The 12,892-nt window shown below is 44.1% G+C and overlaps 1 protein-coding gene across 1 annotated transcript in view; it reads right to left on the bottom strand.

Annotated features, from left to right (window-relative positions):
- The window catches only part of LOC311289701 (uncharacterized protein), a 50,527-nt gene extending 39,626 nt beyond the window's left edge, over nt 1-10,901 (bottom strand). The window contains exon 1 of the mRNA XM_084407925.1: nt 10,728-10,901. Coding sequence (XP_084264051.1) covers nt 10,728-10,800 — 73 coding nt within the window. The 5' untranslated portion in view covers nt 10,801-10,901. The remainder of the gene's footprint in view (nt 1-10,727) is intronic.
- Nucleotides 10,902-12,892: the final 1,991 nt, after the last annotated feature.

The following is a 12,892-nucleotide window of genomic DNA, read 5'->3' as shown; positions in this document are numbered from 1 at the left end:
AAATAATAAATACAAATTTGAAGTTTGTGTTGCTTAAAATACTATCTACATTTTATATATATATATATATATAAAAAAAAAAATATATATATATATATATATATATATGTATATGTATATAAATTCAAAACAGACACACACACTTTTTTTTTCTTTTTTTTTTTACTGTATTACTGAGGACTTTGCATAGACTTCCATTGATTTTATATCAGGATAATTATATTTTTTATTGCCTAACCAAACCCCAACCACTGAACCTACCCATCACAAAACACTACATTTAAATAAAAACATGGTTTGGCAAATTTATAAGCCTTTTCAACTAGTGAAGACCAGAAAAATGTCCCCACTAGTCAGTCGAGTGAGGACATTTGGCCCTCACAAGCAGTGTTGGGGAAAGTTACTTTTAAAAGTAATGCATTGCAATACTGCCTTACTTAGTTACTTTTTATGTAAAGTAATCCGTTACATTACTTTTGCATTACATTTTCTCACCTGGGCTGGGCTTGCTTGTTTATTTTTTTAATTATATATATTATATAATTATATATTTAAATATTTACGCCTGTGGTAGAAGGCGTAGCTCAAACAAAGTATTTAGCTGTTCAGCCATTCTGGATTAAAGAACAATAGGATACAGGAGAAGGAAGTTCAACACTCTTATTTCTAAATCTAATCTAAAGGTAAATTTTGCTTATTCCTGTGGTTGAATTTGATCATTGAAGGTCAGCAGCAAAGACATTGGTTAATAAAGTGAGATTAAAAACAAAGTATATTTGTGTAATTTAATATAGTTAATTATAAAAGTTTTGAGTAAAAATCTCCTTGAACTGCCACCTTACCGTGTTGGAGGGGTTTGAGTACCCGAATTACCCTAGGAGCTATGTTGTCTGGGGCTATATGCCCCTGGTAGGGTCTCCCAAGGCAAACAGGTCCTAGGTGACGGGTCAGACTAAGAGCGGTTCAAAAACCCTTATGATGCAAAAAAAAAAACGAGGACCGTGACGTTGCCCGGTATGGCGCAGCCGGGGCCCCACCCTGGAGCCAGGGCCGGGGTTGGGGCTCGTATGCGAGCGCCTGGTGGTCGGGCCTCCCCCCATGGGGTCCGGCCGGGCTCAGCCCGAAGGAGTGACGTGGGGCCACCCTCCCGTGGACCCACCCTCCCGTGGACCCACCACCTGCAGGAGGGACCGTAAGGGGCCGGTGCTAAGTGGATTGGGCGGCAGTCGAAGGCGGGGGCCTAGACAACCCGATGCCTGGACGTGGAATCTAGCTCTAGGGACATGGAACGTCACCTCTCTGGTGGGGAAGGAGCCTGAGGTTATGCGTGAGGGTCAGAGATTCCGACTAGAGATAGTTGGGATCACCTCTACGCACTGCTTGGGCTCTGGAACCACACTCCTCGAGAGAGGATGGACTCTTCACCACTCTGGAGTTGCCCATGGTGAGAGGCGGCGGGCTGGTGTGGGTTTGCTTATAGCCCCCCAGCTCAGCCGCCATGTGTTGGAGTTCACCCCGGTGAACGAGAGGGTCGCTTCCCTGCGCCTTCGGGTCGGGGATAGGTAGGCACAAACGACAGTGCAGAGTACCCGGCCTTCTTGGAGTCTCTGGGAGGGGTGCTGGAAAGTGCTCCGACTGGGGACTCCGTCGTTCTACTGGGGGACTTCAACGCCCACGTGGGCAGCGACAGTGATACCTGGAGGGGCGTGATTGGGAGGAACGGCCCCTCTGATCTGAACCCGAGTGGTGTTCTGTTATTGGACTTCTGTGCTAGTTACAGCTTGTCCATAACGAACACCATGTTCAAGCATAAGGGTGTCCATCAGTGCACACGGCACCAGGACACCCTAGGCCGGAGGTCGATGATCGACTTTGTGGTCGTTTCATCTGACCTCCGGCCGTATGTCTTGGACACTCGGGTGAAGAGAGGGGCGGAGCTGTCAACTGATCACCACGTGGTGGTGAGTTGGATCCGATGGCAGGGGAGGAAGCTGGACAGACTCGGCAGACCCAAACGTACTGTGAGGGTCTGTTGGGAACGTTTGGCCGAATCTCCTGTCAGAGAGATCTTCAACTCCCACCTCCGGCAGAGCTTCGACCAGATCCCGAGGGAGTCTGGAGATATTGAGTCCGAGTGGACCATGTTCTCCACCTCCATTGTCAACGCGGCCACTCGGAGCTGTGGCCGTGAGATCTCCGGTGCCTGTCGAGGCGGCAATCCCCGAACCCGGTGGTGGACACCGGAAGTAAGGGATGCCGTCAAGCTGAAGAAGGAGTCCTATCGGGCCTGGTTGGCTTGTGGGACTCCTGAGGCAGCTGATGGGTAAACTCGGGCCTGGGAGGAGTTCGGTGAGGCCATGGAGAAGGACTATTGATCGGCCTCGAAGAGATTCTGGCAAACCGTCCGGCGCCTCAGGAGGGAGAAGCAGTGCCCTACCAACGCTGTTTACAGTGGAGGTGGGCAGCTGTTGACCTCGAATGGGGATATCACCGGACGGTGGAAGGAATACTTCGAGGATCTCCTCAATTCTGCCGTCACGTCTTCCATTTAAGGGAGCAGAGGCTGAGGGCTCGGAGGCAGACTCGTCCATCACCCAAGCTGAAGTCACCGAGGTAGTCAAGAAACTCCTCGGTGGCAAGGCACCGGGGGTGGATGAGATCCGCCGAGTACCTCAAGTCTCTGGATGTTGTGGGGATGTCTTGGCTGACACGCCTCTGCAGCATCACGTGGCGGTCGGGGACAGTGCCTTTGGACTGGCAGACCGGGGTGGTGGTCCCTCTTTTCAAGAAGGGGGACCGGAGGGTGTGCTCCAACTATAGGGGGATCACACTTCTCAGCCTCCCTGGGAAAGTCTATGCCAGGGTACTGGAGAGGAGAATCCGGCCGATAGTAGAACCTCGGATTCAAGGCAAGGCAAGGCAAGGCAAGTTTATTTATATAGCACATTTCATACACAATGGCAATTCAAAGTGCTTTACATAGAAGAAATTAAAATAATAAAAAGAAATAAGAATAATTAAAACAGTTTAGAAGAATACAAAATAAAATACAGTACAAACAGTCGGACGAACATTGGCACAGTGCTCATTCAGTAAATGCATAGTTAAACAGATGTGTTTTGAGTCTGGATTTGAATGTGACTACAGTAGGAGCACATCTGATCTCCTCTGGAAGCTGGTTCCAGCTGCGGCTGGCATAATAGCTAAAAGCGGACTCGCCATGTTTAGAGTGAACCCTTGGTATTTCCAGCTGATATGATCCTAATGATCTGAGTGATCTGTTGGGTTTATATTCAGTGAGCATATCTGCAATGTATTGCGGTCCTAGGCCATTGAATGATTTATATACCAGTAATAATACTTTAAAATCAATCCTAAATTTAACTGGGAGCCAGTGTAAAGACCTGAGGACTGGTGTGATATGTTCATATTTTCTGGTTCTGCTCAGAATCCTGGCGGCAGCGTTCTGTATGAGCTGCAACTGTCTTATGGTCTTTTTGGGAAGGCCAGTGAGGAGTCCATTACAATAATCCACCCTGCTGGTGATGAAAGCATGAACAAGTTTCTCTAAGTCTTGTCTGGAAACAAAGCATCTTATTCTTGCTATATTTTTCAGATGATAGTATGCTGATTTAGTTATTGCTTTGACATGACTACTGAAACTAAGGTCTGACTCTAGTGTCACACCAAGATTCCTGACTTGATGTTTAGTTGTTTGACCCCTAGAGTGAAGGTATGCGTTCACCTTGAGAACTTCATCTTTGTTTCCAAACGCAATGACTTCAGTTTTGTCTTTGTTTAACTGAAGAAAGTTTTGACACATCCAACTGTTAACTTCATCAATGCATTGGCACAGGGAGTCAATGGGGCTGTAATCGTTAGGCGATAGGGCTAAGTAGAGCTGTGTGTCGTCTGCATAGCTGTGGTAAGCAATTTGGTTCTTTCTCATTATTTGGCTCATTGGGAGCATATACAGGTTGAACAGGAGTGGTGCAAGAATTGAGCCTTGAGGGACTCCGCATGTCATGGATGTCCACTCAGACTTATGGTCTCCTATACTCACATAATAACCTCTCCCATCTAAGTATGACCTGAACCATTTTAGGACTATCCCAGAAAGCCCCACCCAGTTTTCCAGCCTGTCCAGAAGTATGTTGTGATCGACAGTGTCAAATGCAGCACTGAGGTCGAGTAGCACCAGCACTGATAATTTGCCTGAGTCAGTATTTAAGTGAATATCGTTTATTATCTTTATGAGCGCTGTCTCTGTGCTGTGGTGCGGTCGGAAACCAGATTGAAAATTGTCAAAGTATCCATTCGAGCATAAGAATTTGTTCAGCTGATTGAAGACAACTTTTTCAATGATCTTACCTATGAAAGGAAGATTTGAGATCGGTCTATAGTTGCTTAATATGGTCTTATCCAGATTGCTCTTTTTCAGGAGGGGCTTGACAACTGCAGTTTTTAGGGAGTTTGGAAAACTCCCAGAGAGAAGTGAAGCATTTACCACTTCTAGAAGATCTGCTTCTAAACTGTTTAACACACTTTTGAAAAACGATGTGGGAAGTGTGTCAAGAGCGCAGGTTGATGTTTTAAGGTGCTGTACGGTTTCTTACAAAATTTTGCCATCAATTTCTTTGAAATCAGACATAGTAACTACTTTCTTAGGTGGTTTGATCTGTCTGACCCCAGCGCAAGTCAAGGATGTGCTGATCACCTTTCTGATATTATTGATTTTCTCAGAGAAGAAAGAAGCAAACTCACTGCACTTGCTGTCTGAGAGCATTTCACTGGGAATCTGGCTTAGGGGGTTTGTCAGTCTCTCTACAGTAGCAAAAAGAGTGCGTGTGTTGTTTAAATTGCTGTTTATAATATTTGAGAAGAAAGTCTGTCTAGCTTTGCCTAGTTCCATATTGAAAGCATGAAGGCTGTCTTTGTAGATGTTATAATGGACTACAAGTTTTGTCTTCCGCCACATGCGCTCTGCTTTTCTGCATTGTCTTTTCATATTTTGCACTGCTGTTGAGTTTCTCCAAGGTGCCTTTTGTCTGCCACTCTTCTTCCTGACTTTAACAGGAGCAATATCATCAATTACACCTTTAACTTTTGAGTTAAAAGAATCAAGGAGAAAATCAACAGAGTCTGCAGATATGCTTGGTGTTAAGGATATAGCCTTCATAAATAGGACACTAGTGTTCTCATTTAAGCATCTCTTCTTGACAGACACAGATCTAGCTTCAGTGGCAGGAGAGATCAGTATATCAAAGAAAATACAGAAATGATCAGACAGTGCTACATCCTTAATAACAATCGATGAAATGTTTAGACCCTTACTGATAAGTAAATCTAAAGTGTGTCCACGATTGTGTGTGGGTCCATGTACATGCTGAGTCAGATCAAAAGTTTTTAAAACAGTTTTGATTTCTTTTGCCATATTGTTTTCTCCATTATCTATATGGATGTTAAAATCTCCAGTAATGGCAAAACAGTCAAACTCTGAGGTAATTGTTGATAACAGTTCTGTAAAGTCCTCAGCAAAGGCTGGAGAGTATTTTGGAGGCCTGTAAATAATGAAAAGTAAAATGCGTGGAGCACCTTTTAACACAATACCCAGATATTCGAAAGACGGGTAATTCCCAAATGATATTTGCTTACATTGATAGATATCTTTAAAAAGAGCAGCTAGACCCCCACCTCTCTTAACAGCTCTGCAGACACTCATAAAAGTAAAGTTAGGAGGGGCTGCTTCATTGAGGATTGTTGCACTGTAGCTGTCTTCTAGCCAGGTTTCATTTAGAAGCATAAAATCCAGGTTGTTTGTGGTTATTAAGTCGTTGACTAGAAGTGATTTATTTTTAAGTGAGCGAATGTTTAAAAGAGCTAACTTAACAGACTTACTTTTCCCCACAGCAATATTAGTTTGACGTGTAATAGGCACCAGATTAGTTGGGTTTTGCTGTACGGCTATTGAAGGCCTTAGACTTTCTATCTTGTAATAGAACAGCAATAGAGAAAGATACAGGCACACTGGGTTCCCGCTTGTTTTGTAAACATTTGAGAAAGTTACTGTTATCAAAACGGGGACCCGACACATATCACTGAGAGCTGGTATCAGTTGTTTTTGGTTCACCTCGAGCAGAAGGAGGAGGGTGTGGGCCCTGGCGTTGTAGCAGAGGCCGAAGAGCTCTCACAGGAGGAGGGGGAGGGCGAGCTGGGCCCGCAGGCTTTGGTGGTAGTGGTGCCTGTCTTTTTTTAGTTGGTATCTGGGGGCTTGCAGCAAAAGAGTGGGATAGTCTGGTTCCAGCATGCACCAGTTCTTCCATTTTCTGTGAGAAGCACAGTAGTGGCGTTGCAGGGGAGAGGGAGAAAGTGTCTGGTGAAAGGGGCTGTTGCTCTGGTGTTATAGGAGGCTGTAATATGCTGTCCTGGCTTCCCTGGCTGTTTTCCAGGAAGTCGTCCTTGGGTGCTGAATCTTCAAGCAGTTCTGATATGGCTGTCTGTGGTGAGCTCTGTGTGCAGGGCTCAGCTGAGATTGTGTCCGTGAGCAGAGGTTGTTGTGGCGGAGTGGTGTTATCATGTCCATTTTGCTGCTGAAGTGAAGTCCCGTGGTCATTCATACTGTGTCCAGGTGTGTGTGTGCCATTCAGATTGAGTGGATTGGCACAAACCGCAGAAGGATGATTTAGGGAGAAGTGGATATTGTCCTTTAACACTCTTGAACCAAGTTTGTTTGGGTGATGGCCGTCCCGATGAAACAGTTGTCGTTGACTCCAGAAAAGATTGAAATTGTCAATGAAGTTCACTGCTTTTATATTGCAGGTTTTTTGCAGCCATGTATTAAGCCCAAGCAACCGTGAAAACCTGTTTGTTCCTCTTGCTGGTAGTGGTCCACTGATGAATGTTTGAACTTTCAGTCTTTTAAGTGTTTCAAAAAGTTCATTGAAATCCTTCTTAAGGAGTTCTGACTGCTCTTTATGAATATCATTCTTCCCCACATGTATGATGAGTCGATTTGTAGTCTTATGTTTCATCAGAATGTTCTGAAGTTCCCTGTTTATATCAGAAGTTGTTGCTTGTGGAAGGCAGCACGTAGTTGTATCCCTGTTGCTAATGTTTCTGATTATGGAGTCCCCCACTATCAGAGTCCTGGGCTCGGCTACGCTCTGAGCTGAGTGCCGCTGTCTGCTCGACCTTGAGCGCCAGTTAGCATCAGTGTTAGCTACTGGCCTATTCAGTCTGTGTTCGATCACATTCATCACATTTCTGGATTCCTCATTTACATTCATTAGTACTTCAAATCTGTTCTCAAGATGTATAGGCGGTGGTAGGAAGCCAGTGTTTGCAATCCTTGTCAGAGCTGTATCTGGGGTAGAGGATGCTACTGCGGTAATATGTGATGCTCGTGACAATCTGATGTCTCGAGTGCCTTTGGGTTTAGCTCCCTGTTTGTGCCATCGATTAGTAAGTCGATCGGCTTGTTTCTCTACCTGTCGAGGAGTACTAGTTTCATGGGACTCACCGGCTGTATGCTGAGGGTGTCCATGACGAAGCTCTGTTGTGTGCTCCGTCTGGTTTGGTGGTCCCGTAAGTAACTTTGTTTCTAGAACTGCAATCCTTTGTAAAAGTCTGTGGCAGTTGGTGCAGCAAGTAGATTCTTGAAGAGGCATTTTCTCTTATCCTTGTAGGCAGTTGTGTTTTCCTTTCCCGGTATGTAAGCTGGTCGGGTAAAAGAATTCTCAGTTTTTGTAGTAATCCAAACTTTGTCGTATGAGCACTGTGCTGATTTGCTGAAGTTAAAATTAGGTGATAAAAGGAAATAAAATAAAATAAAGGAAATCAAATATATAGGAGATAAAATGTAAAAGCGATAGAGCAAAAGCACGGAGCAGTAAGCAAGAGCGTCCGAACAGTAGCTGAGCAGGGATAAAATTCAGGAGGAACAGTGTGGTTTTCGTCCCGGTCGTGGAACACTGGACCAGCTCTATACCCTCTACAGGGTGCTGGAGGGCTCATGGGAGTTTGCCCAACCAATCCACATGTGCTTTGTGGATTTGGAGAAGGCATTCGACTGTGTCCCTCGCGGCATCTTGTGGAGGGTGCTCTGGGAGTATGGGGTTCGGGGCCCTTTGCTAAGGGCTATCCGGTCCCTGTACGACCGGAGCAGGAGCTTGGTTCGCATTGCCGGCAGTAAGTCAGACTTGTTCCCGGTGCATGTTGGACTCCGGCAGGGCTGCCCTTTGTCGCCGGTTCTGTTCATAATTTTTATGGACAGAATTTCAAGCACAGCCAGGGGCCGGAGGGGATCAGGTTTGGGGACCACACGATTTCATCTCTGCTCTTTGCGGATGATGTTGTCGTGCTGGCCTCATCAAACCAGGACCTCCAGCATGCACTGGGACGGTTTGCAGCCGAGTGTGAAGCAGCTGGGATGAGAATCAGCACCTCCAAATCCGAGGCCATGGTTCTCAGTCGGAAAAGGGTGGTTTGCCTGCTTCAGGTTGGTGGAGAGCTCCTGCCTCAAGTGGAGGAGTTCAAGTATCTTGGGGTCTTGTTCACGAGTGAGGGAAGGATGGAACGGGAGATTGACAGGCGGATCGGTGCAGCTTCTGCAGTAATGCGGTCCCTGTACCGGTCTGTCGTGGTGAAGAAGGAGCTGAGCCGCAAGGCAAAGCTCTCGATTTACCGGTCAATCTACGTTCCTACTCTCACCTATGGTCATGAGCTGTGGGTCATGACCGAAAGGACAAGATCCCGGATACAAGCGGCCGAAATGAGCTTTCTCCGCAGGGTGGCTGGGCGATCCCTTAGAGATAGGGTGAGAAGCTCGGTCACTCTAGGGAGGAGCTCAGAGTAGAGCCGCTGCTCCTCCACATCGAGAGGGGTCAGTTGAGGTGACTCGGCATCTTTTCCGGATGCCTCCTGGACGCCTTCCCGGGAAGGTGTTCCGGGCATGTCCCACCGGGAGGAGACCCCGGGGAAGACCTAGGACACGCTGGAGAGACTATGTCTCCCGGCTGGCCTGGGAACGCCTCGGTGTCCCCCCGGAAGAGCTGGAGGAAGTGTCTAGGAAGAGGGAAGTCTGGGCATCCCTACTTAGACTGCTGCCCCCGCGACCCGGTCCCGGATAAGCGGTAGAAGATGGATGGATGGATGGATGAGTAAAAATCTGAGATAGCATTTTACTGTTTTTATTCATTTTGAGGAATACTGAATGTTTTCGTGCCAGTGAGATGAGTAAATTGCATGATCACATTTAGTCTAGAACTAAAATAACCATCATGTTTACACAGTGCACACACACCTCCTCGCTTTATTTTTCTCAACATGGGGACAGGAGAGCTGTCAGTCAATAAATGTGATTAAGTAACTAGCATTACTTATTTGAAAAAGTAACTTGGATGTTTTGTTGTAAATTGAAAAAGTAATGCGTTATTTTACTAGTTACTTGAAAAAGTAATCTGATTACATAACTCAGGTTACTTGTAATGAGTTATTCCCAACACTGCTCACAAGTATAGTCAAAGCCACACACACACACACACACACAGACACACAGAGGGTCCACCAATTATAATAAACTAATTTTATAAAGACATTAAACAGAAAAGAAAGTTACTAAGTTAACTTCGGCTAAATTTCATCATACATGTTTCATGTAGTTGGGTAAAGCCTTGAATCAAAATGAAGTAGTATTGAATATTCACTGCTACACTGAAGCATTGCATTTATGTGTTAATGGCAAAAATAAATAAATAATAACAATAATCACTGTTGCTCTTTACAGACACTAAGTTTTACTTTGGTTGTTTTTATCTTCTGTGAGTCCCCTCTCCCCGTCCCAACCCCTCTCCTCCCCTCCCTTGGTAGTTTGTCACAGAACATGTATACACACAAGTAGGGATGCTCTGATCAGGATTTTTGCAGCCGATACCGATTACCGATTTCTTGTCATGGTGATCGGCCGATACTGATACTGATACCGATCCCGATGCTTAATATACTTAATATAAGACAAGGAAAAATACAAACAAAATGGAGAAATTTCGAGCGGTCTGATGCAGCCCACAAGGTTTATTTAAAAATTGTCCAATAGTAAACTTGAGGACAAAATAAACATTAATCACCTAAAATGGAGAAGTCTGATGTAACTTAAACCTTGTCCAATACAAGTCTGGGCAGGACAAAATTATTTTTAAAAAAGAATAAAATTTAAACTCCTAAAAGAACAAATAGAGTAGTTTGATGCAACTTATTAGTAGGGATGGGCATTTCAAGCAAAAATAATATTCGAAGATCGCTGGGTATTATTCAATTATTATTCGAAAATCGCACCCCTCCCCCATATGCACGAACACATGCATGTATAGGCTACACACGTGAGAAAAGCGGAGCGGTGGGTAAGACGTGATTTTGACCACTTAATTAAGTTTTGTTTTGTAGAAAACCCTTCTTTAAAGTGAATTTTGTTTTGTAAAAATTGTATCTTAATTTCAATCAATGTTTCATCAACCAATTGCCTGGATTTAATAAATAATAAGCATATATAGCAGACAATATAATCAGGACACAGCGGCGCCGGCGCGTGAACTGGAGCACATCTCATAAATAAACTGAAACTCAGCGTATAAGCATACTCTTCAGAATGGCGCTCTCGCTCTGGAGGATAATGCTCCTCCATATGAGATTTATCTGTAACATACGGCAAAAAAGAGTGTTGTCTGTCTTACCTGAAGCCATGTTCCTGTTTCTTTGGTTCAGGAGCAGTAAGAAAATCCAGATGTGGACAACTAAAACCTTCATCCTGGTCTAATTATGTGTCTAACTCAACTCACTTTATTGCCACTTCACCATGTACAGAAGTATGAGATGGTGTTTGTGTGTGTGTGTTTGTTTTTGAGTGTGAGTGTATTCAGTGTCCTCCTATATAAAAACTCTCTCACACACAGTTACCCACATTCCTATGACTAATAATGATTTGAAGTATGTCAAAGTGGCATTTGTCATAATGCTTAGAAGTCTGAAATTATGACAGGAATGCTCAGTGACGTTTGTCATAATGCTTAGACATCTGAAATGCTTTGTGTGAGGGACCAAGAAGCCAAGAACAAGGAACACAAGCTTTGCACAAAAACTGGGTCTTTATTTGAACCCAAGAAAAAAAATGTAACTTTACAAACTCATACATTTCTTACAACAAAAGTAAAATAAACAGACAGAAAATGAGATCAAAACAGTTAGCCTAAAACTGACCTGCTCAAATGAACAAAGCAACAACTTATAAAGGAAAAGATGGGCCCAAAACTTTACATTCAACATGTAACCTTAAATAAATCAAAATCAAATCAAACATAGATATATAATAAATAAAGATAAGGAAAGCTAAATGTAATCAAATATCATAAATGTACAACTACATAAATCAATTAATAAAGACAGTAATGTTTCTTCCTCCCCCGGGCAATTCCAGCAAATGGTATGTTCGGGCGGAACCAATAACGCTTAAGGGGCCCTATTTTAACGATCTGAAACGCAAGTGTCAAAGCGCAAGTAACTTTGTGGGCGGGTCTCGGCGCTGTTGCTATTTTCCCGGCGGGATAAATGACTCTTGCGCCCGGCGCAAATCTAAAAGGGGTTGGTCTGAAGTAGCTTCATTATTCATAGGTGTGGTTTGGGCGTAACGTGAAATAAACCAATCAGAGCATCATCTCACATTCCCTTTAAGAGCAGACGCACTTATTCCTTGGCGTATTGCTATTATAATGGCGGATTTGCCAGGCGCGCGCCAGGAGCGGTTCACAGCCGAGGAGAGCAACGCTCTCGTCACGGCCGTAAAAGAGAGAGAAGTGACATTGGGGATGGAGAAACACACCCAAATTAGCTTCGGCTAAACAGGCATATAATAATGTGGGTAAATGTGTAAGCTAGATGTATGCTTTTATAATAAATTGTCTATCTATCTATCTAGCTATCTATTTATCGTTTGTAATAATATGATTTGCAAAAATGAAAACTGCTGCTTCTGTGTAGATTAGAGAATCAAAGTGTATGCGCGTTGTGCACGCTATACATTATGGTCAAGCATGCGGCCCCTTAAAATAGCATAATGAACAACGCGCAACGCGCCACTGACTTTAGACTAGGCTTTTTCTGGCCAGTGGCGCAATTGTTTTATGGAACAGTAAAATAGCACCAGGGATTGTTTGCACCGGAACATGCCTCCTTTTTTGCGCTGAACCGCCCAGGGAGCGCAAGTTCATTCCCTAGTTTAGCGACGTGCTTCAGTGGAGGGAAAAGCGCGCTTTGCGCGGGTGCAAAATAGGAATGAAACATGCGTCGGTGTACAAAGTCAATTGCACTGGGTGCAAGATAGGGCCCAAGTTCTGTTCCTGCCCGGACTCTAATCTTCGTCATGCCAGGATGCGGCTGTAGCGGACCAAGTTCATCACGGTAAACTTAAACTCAAAATAGAAACAAATATAAGTAACATAGACAACGTAACTAATTTGTGTGCACTTCAAATCAGTAACAATGTATATAAAATGTGCTGTAAATGTAAACATGAAACCCTAACAATAAATAATTAATTAATATTGTTTGTTTCGTGTGGTTATTATGATCCATCATTATACTGAAACAAATGAATATGAATGACAAAATAAAAGTTTAAATAAAGATTATTCCTAATACATGTCCTTCGTGTAAATGTATGCATGTTGGCGTGTGTACATCCACATTACCGCTCTTGTGCGGCCACCACTCGGGCCGTCACATTTTGAAATGAGGAATGCTCAGTGGCGGTTCTAGATTGAATTACACCCTGGGCGAGACCTTCTTCGAGCTTCATTAACACACAAACACACAGCAACGTCTGTCACAGTTTTTTCATGTTTTA

The sequence above is a fragment of the Rutilus rutilus genome, assembly GCF_951802725.1.
Source record: "Rutilus rutilus genome assembly, chromosome: 4".
Lineage (NCBI taxonomy): Eukaryota > Metazoa > Chordata > Actinopteri > Cypriniformes > Leuciscidae > Rutilus > Rutilus rutilus.
Note: the sequence above shows the minus strand (reverse complement) of the source record. Positions and strands in the feature narration are given on the sequence as shown.